This window comes from Heterocephalus glaber, unplaced genomic scaffold, assembly GCF_053883595.1.
Source record: "Heterocephalus glaber isolate CG9 unplaced genomic scaffold, H.glaber_assembly_v1.0 deba00001428, whole genome shotgun sequence".
Classification (NCBI taxonomy): domain Eukaryota; kingdom Metazoa; phylum Chordata; class Mammalia; order Rodentia; family Bathyergidae; genus Heterocephalus; species Heterocephalus glaber.
In genome coordinates, this window is record NW_028258293.1 from 10037182 (window position 1) to 10063418 (window position 26237).

The following is a 26237-nucleotide window of genomic DNA, read 5'->3' on the forward strand; positions in this document are numbered from 1 at the left end:
GAACTGTATCACCGCTGACAAAAGGTCTCCTTGTCTCCCGTTGACTGGCCAGGAGTCCTGTTACCTTCCCCACAGCAGTTTCGGCAATAAGGTCCACAGAGCAAGAGTCCTTAATACACCACAGCTCCGTGACTACCCGAGGAGGTTAAGAAAACTGAAGGCCTTTTGCGCTTCTTCTTGCCCTAACAGCCCGAATAGGCTTTCCAAGACAGCCTGGACAGTGTGTGTAATATTTGTTTTAATTTGCAAGCCAGTCTTATTCATTATGGTTTAATAACATGGGCCGTTTTTGCTCCATTTACACAGGGTAAAAAACAGCTGGCATGCAGCAGTTCACATGTGTCTAGATCTCTGTAGGTTAAGTCAGGGTGAGCCGAAAGGCCAGACTTTTGTGCCCCCCTCTAAGCTTGTCCATGAGACCAGCTCAGAGGGAAATTCCTAGGATAAGGCTAGGAAGACGGCACAAACTCACTTAAACCATTAAAAATGTAAGATGATCATAGCTTTGGCCCACCCGAAAGCCAGTCACACCCTTTTCTGGTGCCAACTCACTATTTGGTTCAACAAAGGACAAAGATCCTTCAATATCAAGAAAGACAAACTACTCTGGCTCCACAGCATGGTAATTAGCCTGAGCCAGTAGTGGTGACTTCCTTCCTTTCCCCAAACTCTGGCCTAAAAGCGCAGGCATGCAGGGCTCTAACACAGATCTGACAATTCGGACAGGCCAGGTTTTCAGCGGATGGCAGTGGTGGGCTGGGGAGCACCTTTGCAGGAAATCCTTTGAGCATAAACAGACAGAACTCTACAGACAAGTTCATCCTTCCTGTCCCGTCCTCCTTGCCTGGGACACTATAGGAGCTCACCAGGGCTGAAGCTAAACCAGCCACCATGCAGTCATGGGAACAGAGGCCAACATGCTGCAGACAGCAGGCTGAAGGACAGGAAGTATCTGCTCTCGATGGCAGTGTTGACTCCTGTTAGTTCTCAGAGCCGCTCACTGGATACCTGGTGTTTCATCCCTGCTTGCCTCCCTGAGCTCTGTACATTAGGAGACCCCCATCATTTTGCATTTCTCCTGGGGTGCTGCCCATGAACATGTGCCCTGGGCCCTGTGGAAAGTCTCCAGGACAACAGACAGATGACTGACTGATGCCCCACACATCACCACCACCCAGAGGAGCACCAAGGGTACACACTGGCCCAAACAAGGCCCAGTGCAGACACTGAGCCAAGGGGGAGCATGTGCAAGCAAACAGTGGCCCAAACCTGGAAGCACACACATAACACCGCAAGGCCTCCCCCCGAAAGGCAGGTTTAGTATTGCAGATGGCTTCTCTTGGAGCTGCATCTACAGGGAAAAATTGGTATCAATGAGGAGATTCCATGTTTCAAACAGAATCAGCATTAGCAATTTTCTCTCACGTGGCTCCAGGCCTCAGTAGCTCAGAAGGCCCAGGGACGGGGTGCTCTCAACCTGATAGACAACTCAAAGGTCTAACAGTGTTCACAGAATCAAGATTCCAATTATTTCAAGGTTCTTGACATCACATTTATGATTAGAATCTCTCTCCACAGAGAGCAGAAAGTAGGAAAGTAAGCCTTTTAGACTGTTACCTGGCTTATAGGACCTTTTCCATGGTGAATAGAGGACAGAATGCTCACATTTTAATTTTGCTTTATTTTCTGATACGGAAGCTCATAAGGTAAATTTTTAAAAATAGATTTTAGTGTGAAGTACTAAAATTTACAGTCCACTTCCCCAAAATGAACAAATCAGTAACATGATATCAAAGGGTAGATAAAGAGGTTCATAGGCAAAGGGACAGCTTCATTCTCCAAGTGCTATGTCCTAATCAACTTCAAATCTAGAAGGTGAGCAAAGGGATAAAAAGGTAACAAAAAGAGAAGAAAAATGTTAGTCTACTTCTAATGGAAAGGAAAGTATAAATGAACACAGTCTTCCTGAAGAAATGAAAACAACACACCACCAACACTAGAAGTGAGTAGATATATTTCCTTAACAACTGCTGGACTTTAGTCAAAACCAAAAAGTTAAGCAAGGATAAATGATATAAAAGCAAAGAATGGAAAGGAATTTACTCTTCCTGACATCAATTAATGTTATCATTACAATGAGAAAACTTGATACCAATTTTAGACCCAACTACTTGCAGGGGAGTGGCCAGATTTTACAGCATTTACTCAGCTCAAGAAAGCTACCTCCCTAACTATCAGATCACCGTAGCTTAGTATTAAAGAGGTGGGCTCAGGTTTTACAGCAGCAAACACACACAGTGGCGTCAGAGCTAACCCACCCCTCTACCACAGGAAAGGGTGTGCTGAGCTTATGTGCTGTTCACGTAAGACAGAGGAGTCGTTCTGCCCTAGAAACCCATTGTAATGGCGTCAGCTCAGGTACCAAAGTCATGAGTCCTGTCTCTGTGATTCTTAAAGATTTGTAACTGGCAACACGTGAATGAATCATTAAGCGATCCAACTGAAGAAAAAAAATCTGACCTTGACAAGTGAAAAAGATGATAGCTGGGTTTAAACTAATGTCAAAAAGCTCTGAAGAGAATCCAGCACATAATACATAATTGCACTTGGAGACGACAATGCCCTCAAAATCAAAAGTGGAAACATGCTTAGGATCGTTCTGATCAGCACACGCAGTGGACCGATGTGGGATGCAGTGTGCCCCGGTATTCGTAACCAGCTTCAAGGGTCTTGCTTTCTCAGGTTAGGCAGCCTGGACAAAGCCAGAGGACAGAGTACCTTGGGTAACTGGTAGGATTTTTATAGGATCCTGTAGGAACAAAGCCAAGCGATGGCTTTCAGTCTTCAACCCCAGCTACCAGGAACACGTTTCTGAGACAATTTCTCCCTAGCAAGCGAGCCATGTAATTGGGCACATTCCTTACCTTCACAGTAGGCGGAGTCTCCCTGGACAGAGATGTAACCATTCTTGCACTCGCAAGTCGCTTTCGTATTCCAGTTTTTGCACTCTGAGTTTTCACCACATTTAGGTGCTTCAACACAAAAGTTATGACCTAGAAGAGGCATATAAAATTTCACATCAGGAAAGGAGGAAACAGAGGACTTTACCCGTCACTGTGCATGAAAACTCACCTTGGCACTATGCAAGGGTGAGGTGGGTAGGGAGCTGGAAAAGAGAAACAGGAAACTCTGGACCACCCCATTGCTCAAGAGTTCTTTTCCCTGATACTCCAATTTGCTACGGTTATTCCCATTAGAAAGTTTTATCCATGCCGATCCCGAATCTTCTTCCCATTACCTTCTTGCATAATTAACTTTTACAATTGTTTTAATAAAATTTATAGTACATACTAAAGATATAAATAAATATATGAATATATAAAATAAAATGAAAATATTATCCGTACCCCTTAAATACATCCACCCCCAAAAACTCCTCCCAGCCACCAGAGATAAGCATTAGATTTTGTGATTACTCCTTTTCATATATTATAGTTCTGTCATACATAAGTGCTTATTCCCAAAAAAGTATCATTTAGTTTTGAACATTTTAAATAAATGAAATCATATTTTACAAGACTACATGGTGTGCTTTGTTCTATTCACCCAAGTTAATGCCTACAGGAATCAGTTGCCAGTGCTGCATACTATTCCATAGTGTGAAGGTTCCATGGTTTATTTTATACATTATACTAAAATTGAGTTGAGTTATTTTCAGGTTTTAAACTGTATGCAAGATTGCTAGAGATATGCTTAAACATATTTCCTGGGAAATATCTTCAAAGCACATATTTGACAGTTTATTTGCTAAATATTCCTTTCAGAATTCCTGCCATTCCTTTTGGGATAATTATTTTTCTTCCTAAAGTATCACTTAGGAAGTTCTTTTAGTGAAAAATTTTTAATAGTTACTGTACTGAGCCAGGGATTTAGCTCAGTGGTTCCACCGCCTGCCTTGCAAGCGCAAGGTCCCAAGTTCGATCCCCAGTAACAAACAACAACAACAAAAATAGTTACTGTACTGGATTTTAACTCATCTAAATATATCTATAGACTCTCCTCATACTTGAAAAATAGTTATATATATAGTTTTTCTATCTTAACATTTTGAAGATAGTATTTCACTTTTTGTAACTTACTATTGGTGGCTGTTGAGTATTCAGTTGCTAATCTAGTTCAGTAGTCCGTGGCTACCTCTTTTCTTTGTAGATATTTTAAAGATCAAGTCTTTTTGTGTGTTTGGTTGGTTGGTTGTTTGGCTGGTTAGTTGGCTAACTGATTGGTTTTGCTTTATATTCTTCAGTTTTACTCTAAGGTCCATACGTGTACATTTATTTTTATTTAGGGTTCCTTGGAATTACTAAATTTTAGAATTGATTAACTCTTTCATCATTTTGGAAAATTACCAAGTATTCTTTCTTCAAACATTGTTTCTTTACCATTTTCTTTATTCTTTCCATTTAGAATTCTAGCTGAATTTGTGAGCGCTTCTTTCTGTTGCTTAGATTTGCTTTCACATAACACATTTATTTTTCTCTCTAGGCTGAACTCTGTGTGACTTCCAGATGTGTATTTCCATTATTATTTCTCTCTTGAGCTGTGTCACATTGTTTCAGTCACTGATATTGTTTTAACTTTCACTTACTTTATTTTTATTTTCTTGAATGCTATTTCATTCTTCTTTAACCTGTTCAGTCAAATTTGACAAGTCCCTTCTTTCATCTTTTAACTGTATTTTTTTTATTTATTTAAACACATTACACATGCATATTTTATATTAATCATTCCAGTATTTTCAGCTTTTATACATATAATCAACCATGCAGTTTGTTGTTTATGTTAAGTATCACATAGTGGTTTATTTTTGTGTTTTGAATGACTCTTTTATTTGTGAGCTCATATTCTTCGGCATTTAATCTGTGGGAATTATTTGAGGTTTTGGTTTTAAATTGCATTTCCTCAGACAGTGTTTGCACTTGGTGCTGCCAGTTGCCTAGGGGAATTAAAAACCTAAGATCACTTTAAACTAAGCTTTTCCTTTGGGGATGGGAATTAACCAAGTAGGTAGAATAAATTCTAGCGTTAAGCTTTCAGGAATGCAAATTGTCTCCTCTAGACCACAAGTGAGAACCAAGACTCACAGGCACATCTCCCCTGGCACAGCGATTTTTTTCCTGATTCGCCCACAGAGAGGTTTACCCCGCAAGGTTCTTATTTGAGCGATTTGCACTGGCCACAAGGTGCCCTGTCTTCTCACACAGTGGCCATCAGAAGCCAAATCCCAAACCACACGGAACTAATATTGGCCTCTGGATCAATGCCAAATCCATCGAACTTGCTTATTTTAATGGCATCAGAATTTTTCCATGTTTTTTGTCTCTAATTTTCCCCTCTTACTCTACTGCCAACTCCATGAAATTTCCAAAAGGAAATTTAAAGATGATAAAGGGGTGATCTAGGAGGAACAGGTTATACTTACTAAAAAAGTTGTAAAGCTCGAGTATAAAATATACAAAGGTACTTTATCATCTTTAAATCAGTACATTTTAGTAAACAATAATTACTGTGTTGCATAACATAGTGTGGTCTCATAGAAAAAAAAAGATCTAGGAATCAAGAGATCGAATTTATCATTCAGAGTCTGCAGCTAAGAAATACTATAAATCACTTTGTATATCTAGGTACACATGCTGGAAAATGAAGAAAACCAGTGATTTTCAACGCATGTTTCTCAGGGCTCTGGGCACAGATACATTGTTACATAGGGTTCAAGACCCCTGCCCCGATTCAAACAGAATAGCTACATGTTTATATTTTTGACATATGGTCATGGGAAGAACAATTTGGGGTTCAGGAAATATGGAAATTGCTAGACTTGATAAACTCTAAAAATTAATTTATCTCAGCAATGAGGTTCTAGAATGTTTTATCTTTGAAACAGAATTTTAAACCAACAATACTTAGGTAGTATTTAACCTGGAAGATGAAAATAAATTTTATTAAATACTACTAATAAAATTATACTAGATGTTTTAACTAGTATAATATAGCTCATTATATGTTGTTGAGAATATTAAGTGGGCTAATCCAAGTAAAACGCTTGGAACAGTTCCAGCGACGTACACACTAAGACCAAGTAGTACCCACAATGACGATAATGATGATCATGCAATGTCAACAATGATAAACTTCAAAGTGATAATGCTACATGCTCAACTTCAAGATAAGAAAACAGAAGCTCAAGCTTCCTCAAACTCACCAAAACCAAGCTAATAAGTGGCAATTCCAGGCTTTTCAATTAGGTCTGGCTGGTGCTCCATGCACTCCCAGCACGTCATATACTTTGTATGACAGCAAAGCTCAGCAATAAAAAGTGAGAAATGTAGCCACTTCTTGGGATATTAGAAAATACTTTCACAGCCCTAGTGAACATGGTATTGCACCCAGCCTCACTATCTATGGCCTGCTAACTGATGATTGTCCCAGTAAAAAGAGGAGTAAGAAATCTGTTAGAAATCTGAAGCCTCAGGCACCCGAAAACACTTCTACAGGGACTCAAAGAGCTTAAAATAATCTTTACAACCAAAAGAACGTGTTTTTTCACTAAAGGAGCAATTTGAGGCATCAGAGGTCTCTGCCAGAGGAAAAGCCCGTACTTCAAGTCTTACATCAAAACAGATCAATAATTAAGTTATCATACTTTTATTCATTGTGAAGCTTGAACCATCATGAGTTCATCTTTTGTCACGTGTATTCTTTGCTATATTTCTTTTCTTTCTTTCTGGTAATTTGGACTGTTCCTTTCTTATTATATGCATTTGACAGCATGAATAAAGATTCTCCAAACACCACTGTAAACATATAGCAAAGCATCATATAATAACCCATAAACATACGCAATTATTGGCACTTAAAATAAATTTTTTAAATAATCAAACTTATAATAAGAAAAAGAAAAGATTTTCCAAGGCACAACACTCTATAAAGCATGTGCCCTTGTCAACTCACAATGCAAGGAGTCAGATAAATTGTATCCCAACGACAGAGAGGGGCTCATGGGTCAAACCAACCTCAATGTCAAAAACCTTTTTGAATGGGTCTCACCATTGTGCCAAAAAAATGCTCATTTAATCCATGCAGGCCATCATTTGCACTATTTGTTCAGGGCCCACTTACCTCACACAAAGGAGGGAGCAACCATTCAGTCAGGATTAAATAGGCACCAACTTTGTGGACAACCATCTGGGAACAATGCAAAGGTACTTAAAATAGTCCCTGCCCATAGCAAAACTACGAACTTTAAGAAGAGATGAGTTCCATACTGCGTAGCACCACACTAGGCAAGCTATGTAAAGTGAACTATGAGCAGAACAAATTTCTATAGTGTTTCAGAGACTGATAAATCATTTTCACATGATGCAAAAAACTACAGTAAATAGAAACCTAAAAATAGAGCAAGGCACAGATCTTCATGGAAAGAATGAGATTTTAATCTTTGTGAAAAAGAAGGTAAATTGGGAGACCCTCAATCTAGCCAGGTATAATAATGATACTAACATTTACCGAGCAAATGCTATGAGCTTGGTAATCAGCTAAGTGTTTTGTATGCATTATCCTATTTAATTCTGTTAACAACTCTATATATAAGAATTATTAACCCTGTCGTACAGATGTGGCAACTGAAGTTCAAAGAATTTAGTGCACATGTGTAAGGCACAGAGAGGCATAACTCAAATCTGACTGAAGCTAGAGCTTTTAATCAATATGTTCCACTCCCAAGAGCAACAGATTTCTGAGGATTCTGCAGCCCAAAGGAAAACAGGATGTCCCTTTTTACACGTGCATATTCAGTCATTTTCAAAAATTACACATGTGTGCGTGCACACATGTACACACAGATTCTGGCAAGTGATTCCAAATCTTAAGAAGACCCACAACTTTGATCACTCCAACTTCCTTACTTCGGATTCTATGTCTAATTCACTTCTCTTAACTGAAACCTTCCTTCACAGGGATAGTTGTATAGATGCATGACATAGACGGGTGGACAAGTGGACGGATAGAGAAATTTGGGCTGGCAAATTAGAGGCCAAACAAGTAGATGGCTGGAAACACCAGGGCCATGCAATCCCCTATCATGACCAGCTGGAAGGCAAATCTGACTCATGCGCTAGTCACCACATTCCTTTCCTGAAACCTTTTTATGGAGGTATAATTTACATGCCACAAAATCTACCTATTGCTAGTGGGTGGTTTAAGGATATTTTAGTAACTTACACAGTTGTGCAGCCACCGCCGCAGCCCAGTTCTAGAGCACGTCCATCACCCCAGCTGGCAGCATCATTCTTAAAACCACCTCAGCATCTGAGCTGGCTACCAATTCATACATCCGCAATTATTCTCTGCCTTCTAAAGGCTTTGTCCTTCTTATCTGATGTGTCTCAATAGTGTGACATTTAAGATGCACAGCTTCCTCTCCTATTTGTCTTCAGTTACTACCAGAGAGTCAGTCTATCTCTCTCCTCTCCCTCTCTCTCTCTCTCTCTTCCCTTCTCCCCCCCCCCACATGCATGCACACGCACACACACACACACACACACACACACACACACCCTCCAACTAGACTTTGGAACATTTTTTTCTTCAGCTGATCTGAAATATGAATCTCCTCAAATCTATCCTCCTCTGTAAACATTAATGTATTTATTTTTATGGAATTACAAGCTATGATGTGATTGCAGAAAACACACAAATATAAATAAAGTACCAAAACTTCAAGGTTTATTTTTTCATCTGACTCTTTTTAACGATCAACTAACTTCAGAATCTTTGAAATTATTCTATAATTAGATTCTTTCAACTAGTCAGTCCTAGGCAAATACAGAAAAATTGCTATGTTTTTTCAATTTTTTTATTAGCACATTTACAGTACATAATGATTACATTTCTTATGGGGATGTGGTACATGTGCATAACACACCTTAATTCTTTTCTTATCCTTTCCATCTCTTTGTCTCTTTCCTTTTTGCAAAAAAACTATTTCCTATTATTTATTTGGTGCTTTATTTATATTTTGTTTTTCTCATCTAAGAGTAACCATGTGCTGTTTAGGCCTGTATGTCTGCTTTATTTCACTTAACATTATGGTCTCAAGTGCATCCATTTTCCTACAAATTACTCAAGTTTATTCTTCTTTCTGGCAGAGTAGTACTCCAGTGTATATAATGCTATACTTTCTTTTTTCATTCATCTGGTGATTATCCACTTCCAAGATTTAGTTGTTATCAGTTGTGCAGCTATAATAATGGGTATGCATGTATCATTGTAACATGATGTCTTTATCTCTTTCAAGCAGATACCTAGAATGGAATTTCTAGTTTTAGTTTTTTGAGGAATCTCCACACTGATTTTCATAATGGATTCTTGACAATGTTGCTGTTACTGACTTCTTCCAATATACAGGCATAGTGCTTAGCATGTTTTATTATTATTAAATATTATTAAATCCATGCAATATCCTAAGATTACTATTATCCACATGTTACAGGTGAGGAAAATGTGGTGGGGATTTTATTCATCCAAGAAAATGCAGACAGTAAATGATAGTCACAATTTGACTCTAAAGTTCTGATGAGGACCACTAAAAAAAGTAATTTTTCTGACATTTAAATACTTGGGAGCATAAACAACTACTAGCGGTTATTTTCTGATACTGTTTGTAAATCATAACTGTTATGGCTTATTTCCTGTTGTCTCTCCAAAGCCTCGTGCACTCATAACTGGGGCATTGGGTAGGTGACTGGATCATGGGTATTGGATACTGGATTAGTCCACTGATGGGTTTAGCAAAGTTCTGGGTGTGAATGATGAATTTATTGAAGACAGAAGACCCACCCTGGGTGTGGGTGGCATCTACCAATAGGCTTGTAGCCTGCGTAGAATACAAAGGGAAAGAAGGGAAGTCTCACTTGCCTCCCTTGAAATGGACTCTTTCTCCTTTGCAGTGCCCTTCTGTCATGCTGTCCTGCCTTGGAGCCAGCTGCCTATGGACAGAAACCTCTACAAACTGTGAGCTACAATAAACTTTTCCTCCTTTAACTTGTGGGTGTTGAATATTTTGTCTCAGCAATGACAAAGTAAGACAGATTTTGCTACCAGAGAAGTGGGGTCATTGCTGTGATCCTACCTGGTCATGTGGTTCAAAAGCCTTTGGACATAGCTTACAGGAGAAGTTTGGAAAGATTTCCAGACTCCTGCTGGAGAAGCAGCCCTAGAATGCTGTGAGCTGAGCTTAATGGGAGATTCTGGTCAGAACTCAGAAGACCATAATTTTTTTTTTTTTTTTTGGTACCAGGGATCAAACTTGGGTCCTTGTGTTTGTGCAGTAGACGGCGAAACTACTGAGCTAAATCCCCAGGCCAATAATTTTGACTGCAATGCAGCCAGAAATGAGTAGTTTCAAGTGGTTTCAGTTGGGAAGAAGGATTCATTGGCTGTGGGACTCCAATGTGTGTTATGCTGTGGCAGAAAATTTGTCTGCATTTTATTCATGTCCAAGACTTTGCAGGAGACTAAGATTAAGTGCAGTGGATTAACTAATCCATCAAAAAAAATTTCAAGGCCGTCAGATGTTGAGGTGGTAGTATGGTTACTTTGGGGAGGCTTTTAGACAGATCTACTATATATTGAGAATCAAGAACAAAGTTTGAAAATCCAGAGCAAAGATTTTGTAAGTTTTGCATTTGGCCAAAAAGAAAGCTCCAATAAAGTTGTGGCCTGCAAAGATGGAACAGAGGAGAACTTGGTTGCTGAAAAGTTTAGTAACAAAAAGCCACATAATTTGGAACTGCACAATAAAATGAGGGCCTGAGGGCATCATAAGAACCAACAGGACTCCACCCTTGGCAGCCTTACATGGCAAAGGTGAAAAATTTTGCTTTGAGAAGAGATCCCCAAGGTACCATGTTCCAGAATGGCAGCAGCCTAGAGAATTTGTTGCTTGGGCTTGGATTCATAGTGCTCAGCCATTCAGGAACTCAACATTTGCAGCCAAGACAGAAGAAGCCTGGATACTGCTGTAGCTGGCGGCTGACCTGGGTGCAATCCGCACAGTGCTGGTTTTTCACTTGCGCAGAATGCAAGAGTTGTGGGGTCAGGGAGGCTTCCACCCAGATTTCAGAAGAAGGCCGTGGAGCTGAGGCAGTGTGCCCCTGAGAGGGCAGTGTAAAGCTGTGAGTGTGAAGCTAAAACTGCAGTAGAGACCCCAGAAGGTTAGAGAAGCCAGAAATATTGATTGCCTGAGGAAACTCATAAGAAGTGAGCAAAGCTAGCCAAAGAGAGAAACCAGGAGGGAAACAACCCAAAGCAATGCTGTAAAGGCAGGGCCACTCAAGTCCTTTGGAATTCACATCATACCACAGATCGCTGGACACAGAACTATAGGATTTAATGTTTACCCTGCTGGATTGCTTTGGTTCAATTCCTTTGTATCCCTCTATTCCTACTTTGTGGAATGGGAATGTTTATCTTGTACCATTGTTATGTTGGAAATGTTTAACGTTCTTTCCATTTTTGCTGAGGCTTGAACCTAAAAGTCTCCCTTAAATCTCAGAAGACAACTTGGACTTAGACCTTCCAGTAATGCTGAACCTATTATTACTTTGGCAACTCTTAGAGCTGAATTAAATGCATTTTGCATAAAGGAATGTGCACGAGTCTTTTGCAGGCCAAGACAGGAGTGTTATGGCTTATATCTAGATGTCCCCCCAAGCCTCGTGTACTCACTGCAGGTATGTCTTTGGGAAGGTGACTGGATCATGGGTGTGTGATACTGGATTAGTCCACAATGGGTTTAGCATGGTTCTGGGTGTGAATGATGGGCTTACTGAAGACAGAAGACTCACCCTGGATGTAGGTGGCACCTACCAATAGACTTGCAGACTGAATGCAATAAAAAGGGAAAGAAGAAGGAAGTCCCACTGCTTCCTGATTGCCATGCCATGGACTGTTTCTTCTCTGTGATGCCCCTCTGCCATGCTGCCCTGCCTTGGACCAGCCAACTATGGGCTGAAACCGCTACAAACTGTGAGCTAAAATAAACCTTTCCTCCTCTCACTTGTGGGTGTCAGTCAGCAATGAGAAAGTAACTAAGAAAACAGCTTTCCACAGGTAATGGAGAAAAAAATAAGAACATACATCATATACAGGTACAAGCACCCAATGATAAATGTAAACATATTGTATACCTAAAATGTACCAATAAAAGAATTTTTTTTTTCTATCGGGGATCGAACTCAGGTCTTTGCACTTGCGCAGCAGGCAGCAAAACCACTGAGCTAAATCCCTGGCAATAAAACAATTTTTTAAAAAAGAAAATAGCTTTCTATATTGTGTAAAATTATTTTTAAAATGGTCCATTTAGGATGAAGTTTTTCATTCTACCAATCTGTTCTTACTGAAAATTAAATATGGACCAATACTTGTGCCTGATTATTTATGGACAATGGTCGAGAACACTTACTTTACTCTAGGAGCAATAATGAAAAGTCATGGTCTGTCTAAACACACAGGAAATAACGCTGCTCGGCATGCCTCATTTTGCCCACGTATGTCATCACATCCGGTAGCCCACTTGCATGCCTCACAAGCACCTCAGAGCTCACGCAGCTAATGCTAAACTCTTGATTATACTTTCCAAACCATACTCCTCAGGTTCTCCATATCCATCTATGGCTCTGTTAACTAGAAAACCAGGAGTCATTTTGTCCTTGCTCATCAAACATCCTTCCAATTTGTCAGTGTGTGTGTGGTGTGTGTTTGTGTGTGTGTGTGGTAATCAGATCAAATCCAGGGCCACATCCTCAGCCCCTCATTTCATACAGATCTCTTGCTTCCCTTTCCTTCCACAGCAATAAGATAACCCATCCTGCTCCACATTATTATCATCTCTCTAGTGAACATCACCTCATTTGCCTTCCTTCCCCTCTGACTGTCTGTAATCCATTTTCCACAGAAAAAAGAATTCTTTAAAACATAGACTGGATTGTGTCTCCTTTTTAAAAAATCTTTCACAAGCCTCCAATTTTATTTAAAATACAAAGTCCGTAACTTCAACTTGAGGCGACAAACACCATCAGCCTTTCTTTTCATTCTTCTAGTATTCCAGTCTCTTTTCTGATTTCAGGTCTTTGCAAATTTGTTCCACCAACTCTGAATGTTAATACACACATCTGCTAGAGTAATTCCTACTTGGTCATCACATCTTTAAGATTAAATAGAATCTACTCATGGGGCAGGCAAGGGGGTCTGGTGAGATGTTGATCAAAGGGTACAAGGTTTCACTTAACCAGGATGAGTGAGTTCTGGAGATCTATCATACAGCATGGGGACTGACCTAATGACAATATATTAACAGAAAGATTGCCAGTACAGGTGACCTGAATGTTCTCACCACACACACACACACACACACACACACACACACACACACACACAAATGATAAGTGTATGAGGTGACCGATACGTTAATTCAATTGATTTAATAATTTTATAATGTATACAAAACACCATGTGGTAACCATAAATATATAAAATCTTTGTCTGTCAATTATACCTTACTAAAGCTGGAGAATATTTTTTAAAAGAACAATAGCAACAACCTCACACACACCTGAGTGCACATTTTATACTCTATTTGGGGAAGACTTTCTTGTTCCCCAAGTCTAGATGAGGCCCGTTGTTCTCTTGCATGTGACCCTAATCTTCTTGTTCACAGCACTTATCACAATCACTAACTCTGGGTTTATTTTTGTGCTTACTGATGGATGTCTGTCTCCCTACTAGAAGCTCACTTCCACTAGAGAAAGGACCAGACAAATTCGTTCATCTTGTGCCCAAGACAATACCCTGCACATTACAGGCATTCAGTATTTCTTGATTTCATTACTAAATCCTCAGATTCTTTCCAATTTATAATTAAGCATATTTTAAAGAAGAATAAAACGAGTTTCAAAAAGGTTAATTACTTTGCCTATGATTATTCAACTAGTAGGTGAGAAGTGAAATAGAGATAAGAATGAAAATATGATTCCCAGTCTCTCTCTCTCCCATCCCTCAAGTCTACCCAGTTGTGATTTTAATCAACAGTTGCTGACCCTGGCCTGAGAAGACCAGATCTATATCAGCCATTAGCATTTTCTACTCCATCACATACCCAGAGCTTTCCAAAGAAACAAACATTTCTTTCTCCAGAGAACACTCCATTATCATTTGTTGTTTGGAAATTCAAGATAAGAAGAAAAATGACTTGTCACACAGCAGAACAGCACCCCTAGATATCAAGATGAGTAAGGCCCAGATAGAGTTCATACTGAAGTCATCCAAAATGAGGAGATGCTTAGAAAAGGACACATAATCTGCTGAAGTGCAACTTTTTGTTTTACTCAGAAAACCTCCTTAGTTTTAGTTCCTAGCAGAGGCGTTCATTCATGCAGGAAAGAAAAATTTATCAAGTGCTCATCATGTGCCAGGCAAAGGGGACACTGCACAAAGCACCATGAACATCACAGACAGGCTCTCACTCCTCTTACAGTAAAGCCAGGGTAACTGGCCATGAGCACTGGATTGCTGGGGGTACCATGGTGGACAGGGGCACAGTGCCCAGGGATGTGTCCCAGAGAAGGGTCCTCATATGGGCACTAAAGAGAAGATTCGAAGGATCAATGAGGTTGACTTGGTAAGAAGAGGAGTTCCAAGCTCACGGAGCATCAAATGTCCATGACATGCTCAGGGAAATTAATGAAGAAACATAAATGTCGGGGGTCACAATTTTTTCTTCTCTGTTTGGGAGCAGCCTAAAATTTGGACTCCCCCTACTGGTCCTGTATTTCGAGTTCTTTTTGCAAAAACCACTAACACTATTAAAATAATTTGCTTTCTTTAAATTCACTGTCAAAATATGCATACACTAAGGCCTACCTTTCACAATGAGGTCTCCCACATTGCTACTCTCCAAATCCCTCTCTACTCTTTATAATTATAGGAAAAGTGTACATTTATTTTGGCTCATCTCTAGATTCTGCAGCCAGTGATGGACACACATGTGTAGGATTGAATCCTGTGACTTCTTCCTCAACAGAGTAGCATAGGGCACTTCTCCTAGACAGGACTGAGCATCACAAAAATGGTTAAGGTTTCACTCCAGATAGAGTAGCATTCCTTGCCCTCTGCATAGGTCAGGCGGTTTACCTTTGAGATTATGTACCTGGACATTCTCTCTACTCATGGATTGATCAGGAAGGAGCTAGTCCAAAGATCCTTTATGAGGATGGAATGCCTTCATACACTCCACAGCCAAAATACATACCATCGGAGATACCTGAGCTCTTACAGGGGAGAAGTCCTTTTAACATTTGGGGGACAGACAGTTGGGCCATCAGGACAGGCTGTTGAAGACTGAACCTTGAACTCTCAGAGGATCTGTCTTAGAAAGAAATCCATTTCTTCTGCAACTGTCCACAATTAAGGGTTTTCCTGGCAAGGCAGCCTTGCTTAGATTTAGTTCTTTCCAAAGCAATGTGCTTCTGAATTCTACGAACATCTCAGACCCTTTAAACCATGATGGTACTTGTAGGGTAACTGAATCGATGTGTTCCCTAAGAGTATGCTCTCCTACAAATGCTCTCTGTGCTCACTGTCTACAGGGACACTGTCTTTCCAGGCCACTTGAGCTCATGCTTCCAGGATTTTATCAGATCCCATCCCCTCTATCAATATGCAGAGGACCTGGCCTATCTACAAACCCCCAATTCCTCTATTTGCACACCAGCTTCCATCCTCATTCAGTGCCTCTTTTCCAGCTATCTCAAACGCCCCGAAATCCTCTCTCTAAAACCTTTGCAATTATAAATTCACCTAAAATGATAAGGATGACTGGGGTAGGGGCATCCTGTGATGCTAAGATCCTGGGAGGATTTCATCAGAGGGCACAAAATCTTAAACAGTACAAATAATCTCAACTAATTTCAGTCCAGGCCAGATGACAAGACAAGTGAGCATGAATTAAAATTACAGATAAATGCATTTGGAACAGATGTTGGAAAGAACTTTTCTCCCAATACTGGAAGCCATAAACATTCAGCAAAACCCTCCAAAATCATTGGCAACATTGAAGATACAATTAGAGCCGGTGATGAGGGGAATAAAACCATGAGGAGTGTGTCAAGAATTCTGGGGATGAGCCATATGATTGGCATATTTTCCTGCAGCAGTCTTGAGAATGCATGGTCAGTGTTGCTGGCTTTATTTTTATTTCCCTTTCCAGCCTTTAACTGAGAGCCCTGGAAATTCATGAGCAATCTTTTTCTGCTGGGTCTACATTCAGGCCTTTATTACTTCTTTCCAGCAAGGAGCACAGATGTCACTCCTGTGCCCTCTCCTGCTCCCCACCAAACGGCCTCATGCTCCAAGTGGGCAGGCTCCTGCTATGGCTATTACCTCAAGGTAATGAGGAGGGTAAACAAATTTCATGCTGCCAGCACAAACCATTCTGAGGCATCAGAGAAAAGCTGCAGCCATGACGAGGGCTGTTCCAGATGGTCCTGCTGGCACCTGAGACCTGAGCCCAGCAACTGTTAAGTGGCCTCTTCCACCAGTGTCCATCACCTTCACTCCCTCTGCATGTGTCTGCCCACACTGTTCCGGAGTCCTCTCCCTAGGCATCCTGGCTGCAGCAACAGCCCTGTGGATGTGACTACCTGCTCAGCTGGGTACCTTCACCTGTGTCTAAAGAGAAGGGGAATTCTTTACAGCATTTGTGAGATCTGAAGAGTCAAGGCATCTGAGGCTCTGGTCTGGATACCAGTTCTGTTAATACACTAAACAGTGTAAGTCACAAGAACTTGTTTTCTTAACATTCAGCCCTCGGATTTAACTCCCACAGAGAACAAAGTCAAGGCAGAACTTTGGTTTGCACCGTTCATCTTGATGAGTCAATGGAAGGGAGCCAGTGACCATATGAAGACATGCATATCACTCAGTAAATAATTACTGCATAAAAAACGAACAAGTTATAACTTGAGGAAAGGAGTTATAACTGAGCAAAATGGGGTTTTAGCAATATTTCAGACACAAAATATACAGACTCTATCATCTACTACTAAAAATAACACCAAAGTCATTGACATGAAAATGACATAAGAAAACACAACAAAAAAAACTGGAGGGGATGTGCAGGCATCCTACAAGATAAAAAAAGAATCAAAATGACAGTCTCAAACCAGTCAGTTTCATTATCTAGAACGCTCTGGATGAAGGAAAGAAACATGGATTTTTAAAAAATCAATCAATAGTCAGAAAAAAACCCAAGCAAAATAGTATTGCGGAACTCTGCTACATTAATTCATTCCTAGCAACATCTCAGCCTTTTCAAGGATTTTCATGTTGATGCCTCACAACTAACAGTATTAAGGATAGGATGTTGCTTCTGAATCATTGTTCTGATTATATAGAAAAAGGGTTATCCTCTCATTAGGCAAAGTATGAAATTGCCTATAGTACTTGCAACTAAGGACAAATTAGCATGCAAGCTTGGTCAAACCTTTTCCAGCAACATGGAATCAAAGACAAAAGAAACTTACCAATTGATGTTTTACATGCAAACAACCTGAATCTTTTTTTATATAAATATATATTTTTTTCAAATAGATTTTTGATTCAGCTCATTATGGAAAACATCACAAACTTTAAAATGTGAAATTACTGGTTGATGTGAATAAAGCCAGACAGCTTCTGTTTCTTGTCTTGATGAAATAATAAAATTCAAATGAATCATTGGAAAGAAAGAAAGAAAGGAAGGAGAAAAGGACAGGGCAGGACAGAAAGGACTGGGAGGGAGTGTAGCTCAGTGATGGAGCACTTGCCAAGCGTGCTTGAGGCCATGGGTCTATTCCCCGGGACCACAAAAACAAAAATGAAACATCCTCTTTGACAGGAAGGTATCTTCATCCCTAACTTGCCTCCTACATTTAAAGAATCAATTTTCAAAATGTAATCATGAAAATGAATGTTAGTTTTTAAGGTGGAGAGCCTTATTCATACTACATCATCAGCCAGTTGGGGACAGAGAGCAATAATCACCCAGGCAAAGTGGCTTGTGAAAGCCCTCATGAAAATAAACCTCTTGGAAAACTTCCAATTCCTCAAAAAGGCTTTTGACTTAGACTTCTGAAAAATGATATTCTCCAGGGGTCATTTCTTTCAAACTAGTGACATGATGCTTATGGGGTTAAAGATGCTAATTGAAAGATCTTCAGTGGCTTGAAAGGGCCACGGCCACTTTGGTTTCTGTCATCGCTACCATCAGGGTGGCAAAAGTCACAGAGCTGTATGACACCACATCACAGTGCTCATCCTGAAACACCCACTTCATCCCCTCCAACTCCCACTCTCTCCTTACTTGCTGCCTGCCAATCTGTGGACAGTAACAGCCCTCAGAGCAAATGATACAGCCTTCCCATGTGCGGGACAGAAATTGCTTTACTGAGAAATTGAGTGTTTCTTACTTTTTCATTACTTTCTGTTTTAGATAGTGGGAAAGGAGGAGGGGGAAGAAAAAAACTGAATAATTTGCCTTGGAAGAAGTCCTGGGCTCTCCAAATCTTGTCTGAAGAGTAACTGTTCAGCCCTTCCTTCTCCTGCCAGACCCTACTTGAAAAACATAAATGTGAATGAAAAGGTAAAAATCCAATAGAAGTCAAAGGGGGAAAAGGACTTCTCACAAAATTGTGAGACTTCTAAGTTACATGTAAAGAAGCGCTTGGAAAATAAACTGGAATGGATAGAAATGAACTAAAATTCATGGAGTGCAGAGTTTAAGACATAGTACTTCAGCTCATCTGGACTGATGTTTTGCCATTATTGAAACTGTAGGGTTTTATGAAAAAGATATACTGACTGCCCAGATAAACATGCCTTTTATTTTCTAACTGCCCAATATGCAGAGCAGGGCCATGCATGTGGACAAGTGGGCTGGATATTCTCTTTGCTTGGATCAACAAGGAAGAAGGAAGTAATGGTGGTTAAAGGGGCTAACAAGGACCTTAGTAAAAAATAATTCTTCCCTCATTCCAGTGAATTCTGTGTTGGGAATAATATAGGAGATACAGAGAACTCATAGGCCTAAAAGTTTTAATTCACCTTACTTCCCATAAGAAATGCCCCTCCAACATATTTTTCAGAAAGACACAGTCCAGTTCCTGTCAAAATGTGGAGTTATCAAAGAGCACAAAGGAGACTCACTTATCCCCACATATCTCCAGAGAAAACCAACAGTTTCCAAAAAAAAGTATTTCCTGGTTAGGAAAGAAGGAAACCATATGAAGAAGGGAAGAGAAAAACCCTCAGTTTCACAAATGGCCCAAGGTAAGATACAGTCTGTGGAGCCTCACTCCCTTTTCTGCCTTTTCTATAGCTGAGTGAGGTTTGGTAAAAGCCCCTAGGGTGCTAGCAATGGGAGCCCCATGTGAATCTGCTTTTCAGTGAGGTGTGACACCTGTCAGCATCTCTATTGATAAAGAAGGGCATGACAAGTACTAACAGAAGCAGTGGCACCTGCTCCATTGTAAACTGGGTTAGAGCAATGAAATTCCTCTTGAATTTCTGTGGCCTAATCAATGATTCTGCTCTAATGAAACCATAAATCAGAAGGGATTTGCATAAGCTGAGTCCCACTTGGCATCTCAACAAAGAGCAAGTGATGGATTTTGCATTAAATTATAAGACCTACCTGACCTTACTGGTTACCAATAAATGTATCCCTCTGGAAATTCCACTCAATGTTTAAGTATTTCCAAAGCATCCCAGCTGCAAATATGCTTGTACTCATAAAAGCAGATGAATGAGGGCAGATGCTCTGATGGCATGGTTAGTATGTCCCTGACTCTCAAGGTACCAACATTTCCTAAGAATTTTACCAAAGCTTAACTCTCTCATGACAACCACAGACAGAAGCCACAGCCTAAAGTGAAAATACACTATGGTAACATATATATTTTTTATGTATGAAAATGTGCTAGGGAAGTTGTCAGCAAGTTAGGGGCTGCCACTTGTTTTGGTAAATAAAATTTTACTGAAATATGGCCACAGCTATTCATATACCTATGATCTATGCTGTTTTCCCGCTACAGTAGTAGAATTCAGTAGTTGTAACAGAAATCTTCTGGTCTACAAAGCCAAAAGTGATCACTTTGTGGCCCTTTATAGGAAATTTTTACCAACTCTTGTGCTATAGAAAAGATAGAAAAACGTAAAATATGAGGTTACCCATGCTAAAGCACAAGGCTGCTTCTGTCCTTAATTTTGCAAGTGTTTAAGTTCTGCCAAAATGGATCTAACTGGGCACTTGAGAAAGTGAAGAATTGGGAGTAGATATAGTTTTAAAAATAATTAGTTATGAGTTTCAGTGGACTTGATTTTAGGATTTGGAATAAATTCTAGGTTCTTACTCAACGAATTCTGTCTGGGTGAGAATTTCAGAGAGAGGAAGAAACACGTGAGCTCGAGAAATAAGAATATATTTGGGGGCACAGGGAATTCTAGGAAGAGGGAGCAAAACAATTTATACCCAAGAATTAATTAGCAATCACTGTTATTCATTTCAGTCTGTTTTATTAAAAGAGGCTTTAAAAAAGTTGCACACACATCAGTTTCATGAGTAAGGATTCACTGTAACTTATATTTTCTATGAGATATGGGAATGGGCCCATGAACAAGGCTGAAAAGAATACTTTTCAATCCTACTCATGAGAAAAATGTAATAATGGTGAGAATGATTATCATTACAGGAACTATCATTAGCATTATTATAGTAGCTTTCGTTTATTGAACATTTATCACACACTGGGCATTAAGCTAGGTGCTTATGCATTATCTCATTTAATTTTCACAGCAGTCTTAGGAAGGAGATATTATTATCCTCATTTTGCAAATGTAGAGACAATGACCGAGAAAGATAAATAGGGACTGAAAGTTTGTAAGCAACAGAGCAGAGTCTGGGGTGCGTGTTGTCATCATCAGCCCTCACACACACACCCCCAAGGCCACCCGAGCGCTACCCACGCACAGCCCTCCATCCTCCACCAAGCCCACTTACCTCTACAGACCCGGCAGCACTGATTCTCTGGAAGAATGTGATCCTTTTCTGAGCAGTTCAAAGGAGGACATGTTTCTGTGATTTTTACTAAAACTCCACCCTGGAAGCCAAATATCAGGAAAACAAAAATGATGTTATGTGTTTAGTCAATGATACAAACTAATAACACTCATTGTTAATAGCCTGCGGTGATAACAACCTACAATAATTAACAGCACTCTGAGCAATTCCACTAATAATGATAACATTGCAAATTAAACTAATGAGACTCCTGAAAAGAAGGCAAATTCTCTTTTCTATGTCAACTGAGCCCAATTCAGGTTTCTTAGTATCTTCTGTAGAGCAGAAGGATGCTGACAGTGTCGGCTGATAGATTTTTATCCTAACAATGGTGGATTCTGAGCTACCAACATAATGCTATCAGTGAAGCAGAATTTGAGAGTTCTGTACCATTTTCTTATGTGCACCAGTGCCAGCACTCTGCTGGGTAATGGGCAGTGCAAACTCAAAGATGAGCAAGCCATCCTCCTTGCTCTTAATAAGCTCACAGTTTGGGAAGAAGGAGACAAAATTTCTTAAACTATAAACCATAATATAGTCCAGCAAGTCCTAAAAAAATCTGCTCCAATAAAAGCATTATATGATGTCATGGGAGAATAATGAATTCTAACCAGATAGGGAGAAACTATGGAGATGCCATCCTGAAGGAAAACTGAATAATGGAAAAAAAGAAGAGACAGATCCCTCTGGCAAAGGAGTCTGACAGGAGCCAAGTTATTCAGATGTGAAGGAAAGCAAAGAGGGTCAGCCAGATGAGCATTAGATTTTCCCTAGATATAAATAAAATCACTTAAATAAAATGTTAAATATTCAGCAGCTGAATCTTTCTGACCTCACTTCATCTAAGGTCCTCTTTGTTGGCATTCTAGAATCTGTATTTAGTTTTACAAGGAATTTTAAAAATGAGTCCACTGATTAGTATCTTTAGGAAGGTTGAACAGACCCTTATCATACCTAAAACATTTAGTTTTTCTCTCCCATTCTTAGGAAGATGTTTAAAACAACCAAGAAACAAGTTCAAACAAGGAGTCTCATTTAAAGCCAAAAGGCAGTTCCAAAGGGAGTGAGGAGAACAGGATAGCACGGACAGACTGCGGTGATACCACGTCTTCCCTCTTCGAGAGACTCGCTCATTCTAGGACCCTCTATAGTTCTCCAGCTGCGCAAGAACTCCAGATACATCAGCACACAGGTTCTTACATACAAACGCAAACACAAATATAACCTTCAATGTCAAATATAAACTTCCAACCGGTCTTCCTTTGGATAACTGATTTGCAGCATGGCTCCCTCTCTTTTCTTGTAATTTCCCACCCAGCTAGACCAACATCTAGCATTCTTTAGCATAGCTCTCTTTTCTTCTCCTTTGCTCTTCATTTCTTGCTTTTCTCCTGATTCTATCCTAGAATTGGCCCCAAGTCCTGAAAACTGATCTTACTACTCACTGTCTGGCTCAACTTTTCACTAGATTCTACCCTCACTCCTCACTCTAGCTCACACTGGCAGCACTGAGCCTCAAGAGTTAGCACCAAGCCTAATTCCAATGTCCTTATCTGATGTGCCTCAGTTTCTCCAACAGAGAATCAAACCAATGATTTCAAATCAATGAAAGCTAATAACCTTACCATAAAGAGTACAGGCTCAGTTGTATGGAAAATGCTGAATTACTTATCATGATTTATTCTAATCCTATCTGTTAATATAAATATATTTACTGTGATCCACTATGTCCTGGACTAAATATAAATAGTAGATACTGCTGAATCCCTTTTATTTGTTCTATTAGCCCACACCCAAGTTCTACAAACAGTTCACAGAGTTGCCCTTGGGCCCTGGAACCATTTTGCCCAGGAGCCAGAAGTGACCTGGAACTCCTACAACCCCCATTCCCTTGGGAAGCCACTGACTGGAGAACATGGAATTCGCGTTTCACAGAAAGTGGACACTCCCTGGGGCATAACTGATGTTCCAGACACAGTGGTGGAATCAGGATGTATCTCGCCTTCCACCTGAAATTCCACCTTTCCTCAGCTTTTCCTCTTCCATCCTGACTCCCACACAGTCTGACTGGTTTCTCCTGGGAGCACTGCGTTAATAAAACACGTTCACTGAGAGCCTGAGGGCAAGTCTTCTTCCAGGAGGCCCCAAACAAAGGTCAGCAAGATGAATTTCACTCTTACTATGGAAAATTGAACTGACAACAGAGATTGTCTGTAGGTGGTAAAGATTCTGGAGTAATTTCCACTTTCTTCCTTAGAGGTCCTTCCTCTAATTTCCAAATTTTATAATGTGTATATAGTTGTTTTACAAATCAAAACAATACTAAGCATACTACAGTAGACTTTTTTTTTAAACAATCACCCATAAAAGCTTTTATTTTTATAAAATGGGCTTGGTGATTAAATCAGTCAAAAATTCAAATCAACTTTTAAAATATATAATGAATAAGGTTATAATTCCAAGTGTTTAAACAGAGACAGCTTTTGCATGAATTTCAAAATAATATGAACTGTGATTGCTGTTGCGTAAGTGCCCTCAAATACATTTAGTTCAGCTACTAATTAGACATGAACCTTTATTAACTTTATTTTGAAAAACTATCTCCAACAAGAAATTGTTTAAAATTAATATTTTTAAATCTTCCTGATTATGGTATGTTATTGCACGACCTCTGTATTGAGCTCTGTGTTAGTGGATAAATATAATTCTTTCCTTTTTTTTCTGAGTGACTGTCTCCATGTCATCTATTAGTCAAATATAAGCACTTTCAAGTCCTTAACTCATCACTGTATTTCTACTAACATATAAAACTAACATCTTCAAGTCAAAAGTTACTGCTAAGCTAAAAATAACTGCAGAAAAGGAATAATTGGACAAAATAACAAGATTGCTAAGAGAGTTTATTCATCTTGATATCTGATTCAAAAGCAATATATTAACTTGTGGAAATGCTTGGCAGAAAATTTGAAACAAAAGTTTGTGTATTCTTCAGTGGGTATGGTTGAAGCTTTAAAACCCCTAAAATGGGAACGAAGGGATCTCCAGGCAGACTTGAGTAAACTAGGCACCTCTGTCTGAAGCACAGAACACAAATCATTTCAGTACTCATTTCCTCTGTTCTCCCAAGACAGCTTCCAGAGCACCATTTTAGGCACCTAGGAGAGAAGTGAATCCACTACGAAAGCAGACGCCATACGGCATTCAGCCTTAAATCTTAGGCTGCCTGGGAGAGGCCAGGAGACTTGTCCTACATCAGTCACCCTCTCCCTGCTGACCACACCCATTAAACATGTCAAAGCTCTTCTGTGGCCACTGGTAGGTGCACCCTTGGTCACTGGGCCCTCCTCTGACCAGTGTCTGACTGAGAAGTGATCACCCAGTCCTTCAGCACCTACCCCTCTGAACTTCAGAGATGAGATTATTTCCAATTAAGTCTGTCAGTGCCAGGAACGGCAGCAGAGAGGCTAAAGAAAGGAAATCCATGCACCAACCACAAGAGTTCTGACCCCAGCTAACTCGTTCACCCATCTCATAACCTTGCTTCTGTGCGCCTCGATTTCTGTCTGCACAGGACCTGCCTCAGAGGGTTATGAGGAGGAGGTTTAAATGGGATAGTACATTTCACATGCTTTCAATGGTGCCCCCAAAATAGTAAGTGCTTAAAGAAAGGTTAAATACTACTGTCAATAGCCTTCCTATCTGTGTACAAAGTAACTATTTCATAAATAACTCCAGAAAGACAATAAATACAAATTAATGACTTTTAAAAGAAGGTGAAATTATTCGTGTACACTCCCACACATACATATGCACGCACACGCCACTTGTGCAAAGAGAATAACCTGTCTGTCCCACCTTCTCTGTAAATTGTACGAACAAAACAAATGCACTCAAAGGTGATCTGAAGGATGTAGAGCACCTACAATGTGCCAGTAACAGGAGTAGGGACCATGCAGATAAGGTGGCTTTTAAATCCATGCCCATGTCTTCTACAGGTCTCACGTGTGTCTGCCTTGATTCTCTGAAGATAACAGGGACAGGGTCATAATGATGACCTTGCTAACATCACTCACTGCTTCTGCTCAAAAATATAAAAGGAACTGCTAGTTATAAGTGACAAATCTGTGGCTGGTGCTTGGATCGTGGCAAAGAGGGCAAAACTGCCTTTAATCATGCCAGCTCTCCCTGATCTAGAAGCCAAAAGCAAGGGTTTTAGAATCTAAATCAGTTCCTCTCCCCTAGAAGTGAAACGGTTTACAGAGAACATGATGATCTAAGTCCTATACTCACGGAGAACGTGTATGGTCAAATGAAATAATATGAACAGCTCACATTTACAAGCAGAACTTAGGAGGCACTGAGTTCATCACATGCTTTGCCTCATTTAGTCCACTCAACATCCATGTGGTGAAGTGCCTGGCCTAGGTTATGGATCACCCCACCTGCTCCCCCACTCCCAGGCCCGGGAGTTTCCTTGTTAATCAACAGATCCTCAAGCCCTCTTGTCAACTGTTACTGCTTCTGCCACAGACTAAGGGACCTCTACAACCAGCACTACTGACGCAGAGACCACCATACCTATGCACCTGGCAAACCGGCTGGACCCAAGCCACGAGCTAAGAGGGAGGGTGGCGAGTTCAACAGGGGAGTGTAAGGAGGTTAATTCCTGGGACAGAGTCTGTCCAGTGAGAGCCAGGATACAGGAAAGAGCCTTCTCCCTGGGCTCCTATAAAGAACTAAATTTAAGCTCTTCTTTTATTAGTATCTCCTTGAAAAGCTTCAGTGAGTCTCTAAATGCCTCATCCTCTTCAATATATCAAATACATTTCTTCCTTTTCTCCAGGGATGTGACGAAAGGAAAATGAAATAATGCAGGTAAAAGCACTTGCAAAGACAGCCTACTCTGAGGCGCACTGGTGCCGTCAGCATCTCTGGAGATGCCTCCCAAAACCAGCTGTGCTGCGAGAACACAGTCTTGGGTTTGCTCTCCTGCCTCTCCTCCTTCACCTTCTTGTGTCTGTTCCTCACT

At 40.2% G+C, this 26237-nt stretch overlaps 1 protein-coding gene across 7 annotated transcripts in view; it reads right to left on the reverse strand.

Moving 5' to 3' along the window:
* Positions 1-26237, reverse strand: part of Nell1 (neural EGFL like 1) — an 813237-nt gene that overhangs the window by 522433 nt on the left and 264567 nt on the right. For all 7 annotated transcript variants that reach the window (XM_087211541.1, XM_004851562.3, XM_004851560.3 and 4 more), the window contains exons 11-12: positions 21149-21248; positions 2925-3053 (exon numbers count right to left, since the gene is read on the reverse strand). In XM_087211541.1, the coding sequence (XP_087067667.1) occupies positions 2925-3053; positions 21149-21248 (229 nt within the window). The remainder of the gene's footprint in view (positions 1-2924; positions 3054-21148; positions 21249-26237) is intronic.